Below are 6,000 nucleotides of genomic sequence, written 5' to 3'. Positions count from 1 at the left end.
TGAAGATATTCAAGATAAGATGGGAGTGGAGTCTGTGGCGGACAAGATGCGGGAGGTGAATTGAGATGGTTCAAAGAATGTATAGAGGAGAGTGAGGAGGTGTGAGAGGCTGTTGATGGAAGGCTAGAAGAGAGGTAGAGGTAGGCTATTACACCTTGAAAATTTTCGCATTATTTGCAACGTGAGTAAACTAATGTAAGCTCGGAGAGTTCATGGAAACCTTATAAGGTTAAGGAATATTTTTAACAAGTTCTAACCAAGTGTCTAAAGGTTTCGGGATCAAGCGAATTGAAGAAATTAAATTTGTGGAAATTTTGGAAAACTTGGTAGAATTTTGGACAGGAAATTCTAGTCCAACTTGAGAGAGGTGTATCTCATAGAATATGAGGAGTTATGGAATGTGTAACCTATGTAAATTGAAGTTCTTTGAGTCTAGTTTCCAATTCAACAAAACGTTCGCCGATACGACATCGGAGTAGAAAGCTATGGGCGTTTCAAGATAGGGGTCGCTAGATGGCTTCTCTGCGGGCCCCATTTGGAAGGCGGTGGACCGACCTTCAAGGGGTATAAATGCCCCATTTCCCTAATTATATCATCATTATACACCCTCCTTGAGCTCTAGAAACCTCCATAAACATTTCTTAAACACTTATAGCCCCTTAGATTAAGAATTCAACAAGATTACACTAAATTAGTTCATGAAAAGTGATTGTTCTTGCTTCTACTTGTTGTTGTGGTGAGTTTGGTCTTGAAGAAAGTTGGTGTGGCTAAAGTTCTTCAAGTCTTAAAAGTGAAAATAGTTATGGAGGAAAGGTCATAAAGTATTGTGTTGTAGTTGTTGAGTTTATGGACTGTTTTGAGCATGTTGTGGCTGTGTTGTTGAGCTAATTTCCATGTATATGATGGTATCTAATGTTGTTGGTGTGTTGATAAGATTATGCTCCTTGATTAGAAAGAAATGAAGTGTATATTATTATTGTATATTGGTATACTTTGGGTTGTTTGATGCATATTCTTTGTAAGGGGCGATGTAAATGAGTATTTAAGGACTTTTGTAAGCTTGTTGTTATCGTGGGTTGTATATGTTGAAGTGATTGGAGAGTAAGGGGAAATACTGCTCGTTTTACTCTAGAATCAAGTTGTCGTTGATATATGTGATATATTAGCACCATCTAAGTTTATATATATATTCCTTGTTATAGGAATGGCGTGCTAGTTGTGATTAGCCCGATTGTTAGATTGCTTGGGCGACTTGAGGTATGTTAAGGCTGTCCTTTTCTTTCTTAAGGCATGATCCTATTGTTATGAACTTTTACAAATAATGTCCATAATGATTCCTCTCATACAAATGCTTGAAGCTTACATTCTTGATGTTCTTACGATATTATTGATGTTGGTCTCACTTTATGATTATTGTTCCTTCAAGGTGAGATATGCCAATAATGTTAGCTCCATAATGGAAATTGGAGGTTTACCGACCTTACATCACTCCGTGAATTTAGAAACGTGTTCTTAAGGAATGTTTTGTAAGATATGAATAGTATGCTAGTTATGAGATCCCTAACAAGGTATTTAATGCTAGAAGATAGGCTTATGACGTAGTGTGGATCGACTAACGTTAGTTAATCTGAAGAAATCTTAATGGCCTGGAAATGTGTTTATAAGTCTTATGTAACCGTAGGCATTAATGATAAGTAATGATCATGAAGTGCAAGAAGCTATTAGATAAAGAATGAACACTTTGTTACCCATAGGGGATATTTGGACGGCCGCACGTTCCGCAACACATGCATTCGTATTTGATCGGCCGCACGTTCCGCAACACACGCTTATATCCGGATCGGGTTGCACATTCCGCAACACACACGCGTATTTACCATCGGTCTATAGCCAGTTAGGGCATAAAGTATTACCACTACGCCACCATGCTCTACTGTCGGGCGTTATTACCACCGAGCTATTTCGGTTAGCGATTACATCGATCGGTCGAGCGAGTACGCTACCACCCGACGATAATCGGATGGGTGGTGCCACCGTGCTACGGCCGGGCGGGCGATTACCGACATCGATTGAGCGATAGCACCGGATGATAAGTAAGTCGAGACACGGTATTGTGTACATGTACGTAGTTAAGCACGCGAGAGACAGAGACATATATGTTAGATCTCATTGGTAAGTCAGAAGTGCCACGTTGATCCTTATTCTCCTTCTTTTCAGTATATGTTTATTATGTTATATATCCGCCTTACATACTCGGTATATTATTCGTACTGACGTCCTTTTGCTGGGGGCGCTGCGTTTCATGCCCGCGGGTCTTGAGATACAAGTTGACGGATCTCCCAGTAGGATATCAGCTCAGTAGACAGTGTTGTGGCACTTCACTTGTTCCGGAGTTGCTCTTTGATCGCACGGCCGCACATGCGTTTGCATGGGTATGCGGCGCAGCTTTGTCTCGGCCATGTTATGTCATGCCGTACTCCCGATGGTAGCACGCACGAGCGTATGTAGAGTTAGATGTATGTGACAGTCTGGTCCAGCTTGTATACTTGGGATAAGCTTGATGACGTGTGTATGTTATGTTTTGGGCTTGTGTCCCATACAACTTATGTATCTACGAGTTAGCATTACGGCCCACTCAGGTATGACTAAGAGTTGTATGTACGCGGTGCTCGATAAAGCTCCGGGCTTGTCGTAGCCTCGGTTGGGTCGTGACATAAGCGCAAGAAGTATTGGGGAGAGGCGATCCCAAGCAACATGGCAAGTCTTTAGTTACCACGGACACGGCCCCGTATGTTAAGGGGTGTGGAGGTCAAAGATTAGGAGTGAAAGGCTGGTTAGCGAGTAGATACGCATTTTGCTTTTCCGCACCAGTAGGATTGGTATTATTTTCGTCATTTTCATTATTCTGGTATTCTAGTATTCCTTACTCGTAGTTTTCTATTACTATTTGTTGTCTCTTCTGCTTCAGTTTTCTTACTATGCAGCTGTTGCTACTACGTATGTTTTTATAATTGTTGTGTTTGTTTACTTGAGTCGAGGGTCTATCGGAAACAACCTCTCGATTTGCCAAAATAGGGGTAAGGTCTGCGTACACTCTACCCTCCTAGATCTCACTTTTGGGATTACATTGGGTATGTTGTTGATGTTACATACTGAAAGATCAAGAAATATAAAGTAGAAATTAGGATAAAACTATGATAAAATATCATATTTGTTTAAAGTAAGAATAGTAGGATAGAACACAAAAGGTAAAAGCCATGGAAAAGTCTATTTGGTGATTACCGGGTCCAAAACGAATTTGCAAAAGTAAACATCAAACAGAAGACAATGAATATGAGCCTGTTTGGATGGGCTTATTTTAAGCAGTTTATAAGCTAAAAAAATAAGTTGGGGTAGCCCAACTTATTTTTCTGGCTTATAAGTTGTTTTCAGCTTATAAGCTAGTAGAGATAAGCTAAGTCAAATGAGCCCAATTATTTTTCTGAGCTTATTTTAAGCGATTCTTTGCTGGAGAAGCCTAGATCACTAGTTTTGGACTATCGAGAAACCCCCTCTGCCCGCACCGCCTATTAATTGAAATTTCCCCTCACCCGCAGGAAGGCGAGGCGGGAGCTGTGAATTTAGTGAAAGGTGTGCAAATTTTCTTCTTACTTGTGTTATGGTGTGCAAAAATTAAATATATACGCATTGTAGCTAACATTTAGCCTATGTACACCGCAGAATTTTCCCCGACGAAGTGGTGTGCACTTCGACCACCTTCGGCCGAAAGGGCTCCGCCACCGCCAGCGAACCGGCTCCCCCTGAACCATCCTTGGTAGAGTAAGGAAATACATCATGATGTCTTTTTCTTCGTTATTCTGATTTTGATTTTCGTATAATGGATGCGCTTTTACATTACAAAACGACTTTTTTGCCTCAACTTCTAACCCAATCCAAACGGGCTCTCTACGCGGAGTGTGTATAATATATATACGGAGTGTATAATATAAAACACAAACCCAAAACTTGAAAGGAAAGGAAAAGCAAAAACAAACTTCTCTCTGTTAATGGCCAATCACCCATCTCCTCTATTCTTCATTTTTCTCCATTCTTGTTCATTCTTTACTCAGGTAATCCATCCCTCTCATTTTTCACTTAAATATTGTTATATATCTTCATTTTAACCAACTGCTTATTGGATTCGGTATTTGAGAAGATCGTATTTTTTCTTCTTCTGATTCTTGATCGGAGAATGGGTTTGATTCGTTTATTATTATTATTATTATTATTATTATTATTATTATTATTATTATTATTATTATTATTATTATTATTATTATTATTATTATTATTATTATTATTATTATTATTATTATTATTATTATTATTATTATTATTATTATTATTATTATTATTATTATTATTATTATTATTATTATTATTATTATTATTATTATTATTATTATTATTATTATTATTATTATTATTATTATTATTATTATTATTATTATTATTATTATTATTATTATTATTATTATTATTATTATTATTATTATTATTATTATTATTATTATTATTATTATTATTATTATTATTATTATTATTATTATATCTTATTATTATTAGATTATGTCTTGGGTACTTGAAATGATTCCATTTTGGGCTTTATATGCATTTTGGAGTATTCAAATGAAAGAAGATACTGTGTTAAGTTTCTGGGTTTAATATTTTGATCAAGAATTGGAATGTGGTGATTACTTTATTTGTAGGTGCAGCAGGTTATTTTTTTTCTTTAAAGTTGTGAATTAAGTTATGCTGGTTGGTTTATCAGAAGTTGTTGTAAGGCTTGGTTAGAGACGCAGAGGTGATGTCGTTTGACGGAGCTGAAAGGCCATGGAAATGTGGAAAAGGCCATGGTACTGTCAATTTACACAAAGTCAGTTCCATTGTTCGTGACATTGGAGAACCTTGTCTTCATCAATCATCAATAAAGGTAATGCCTTAAACTTCTCTTAGATGTCACAGTTTACTTGCCTTTAGTTTTGCAAGGAAATTATGTGATCCTTTTATGTATTGCCCATTGAGTAATTTGTATGTGAAGTCTCAGACTGAACTAGTTTATTCCACTGTTCTACCTTTACTCTATTTGTTACTTTACTTTGTCAATTTATATAAAAATTGGATTGTAGAAACTTTTGATGGTGTATGATTGCATCTCTTGATGCTTCTTCCTAGGAAATTATTTAATCTTCAGCCAAAAAATATAATGAAATGAAGTAGATGTTTAGGGGCCACTTGGTAGGACTCATTGCCACTTATTATACATGTATAAAACTCAACATTCAGTTACACTGTGCGCGCCCAAAGGGTAGCGGCTGCGGGTTCCCTTGTCATGAAAATAAAACTCAACACTCACCAGTACAATGTTTGGTTGTCTCTTTCTTACCCGCATTAAATTTTGTATAAGTTATACACTGTTTGGTATGTTTTTTCCCCTTTAAGAACACAAATATTACCTGCATAAGTTATGCAAGAATTCTATATATTATTTTATACGGGATAGAACGTGGAATAAGAATGCGGGTATTAGTTTATGTACATGGATTGAACAATTGAGGTGACATGGATATCTCTTGATTTGTATCTATCTTTTCCTCTAAAACATTTTTTAATTTTGTATAGGATAAGGAATTGACATATAACACTTAGTGCAGGTATAAGCAAATGAGTAAAAATAACCTACAATGGAAGCTTATTGCCTTTAGTGAATATGGAGCATCCAAGAAGTTTAACCCAACAAAACTTCTGGAATTTAATTACCTCTAGTATTTTGACACCACAATAGGAGCGAAGTAATCCACCCTCTTTTGGAAGTTTTAACTCTTTGAGAAAGGATTCTGTCAAACGAAAGAGTATTACTCAGAGCCTAATGATCTGGTACAGTACAACACAGTCTAGGAGTCCTAATTGAATGTAAAGGGTGGAAATAGACGTGCTCGCTGCTATGTCCACGTCCAAGGA

The 6,000-nt window shown here is 36.7% G+C and overlaps 1 protein-coding gene across 3 annotated transcripts in view; it reads left to right on the top strand.

Moving 5' to 3' along the window:
- Nucleotides 1-3,965: 3,965 nt before the first annotated feature.
- LOC132044353 (uncharacterized) overlaps nucleotides 3,966-6,000 on the top strand; it is a 39,290-nt gene continuing 37,255 nt past the window's right edge. For 2 of the 3 annotated variants that reach the window (XM_059434848.1, XM_059434850.1), the window contains exons 1-2: nucleotides 3,981-4,109; nucleotides 4,811-4,972. In XM_059434848.1, coding sequence (XP_059290831.1) covers nucleotides 4,847-4,972 — 126 coding nt within the window. In that variant the 5' untranslated portion in view covers nucleotides 3,981-4,109; nucleotides 4,811-4,846. Of the gene's footprint in view, nucleotides 4,110-4,810; nucleotides 4,973-6,000 lie in introns of all 3 variants that reach the window. The other variant, XM_059434849.1, reaches the window with a different exon arrangement.

This window comes from Lycium ferocissimum, unplaced genomic scaffold (genome assembly GCF_029784015.1).
Source record: "Lycium ferocissimum isolate CSIRO_LF1 unplaced genomic scaffold, AGI_CSIRO_Lferr_CH_V1 ctg4232, whole genome shotgun sequence".
Classification (NCBI taxonomy): Eukaryota; Viridiplantae; Streptophyta; class Magnoliopsida; order Solanales; family Solanaceae; genus Lycium; species Lycium ferocissimum.
This window is presented reverse-complemented; position numbering and strand designations above follow the sequence as displayed.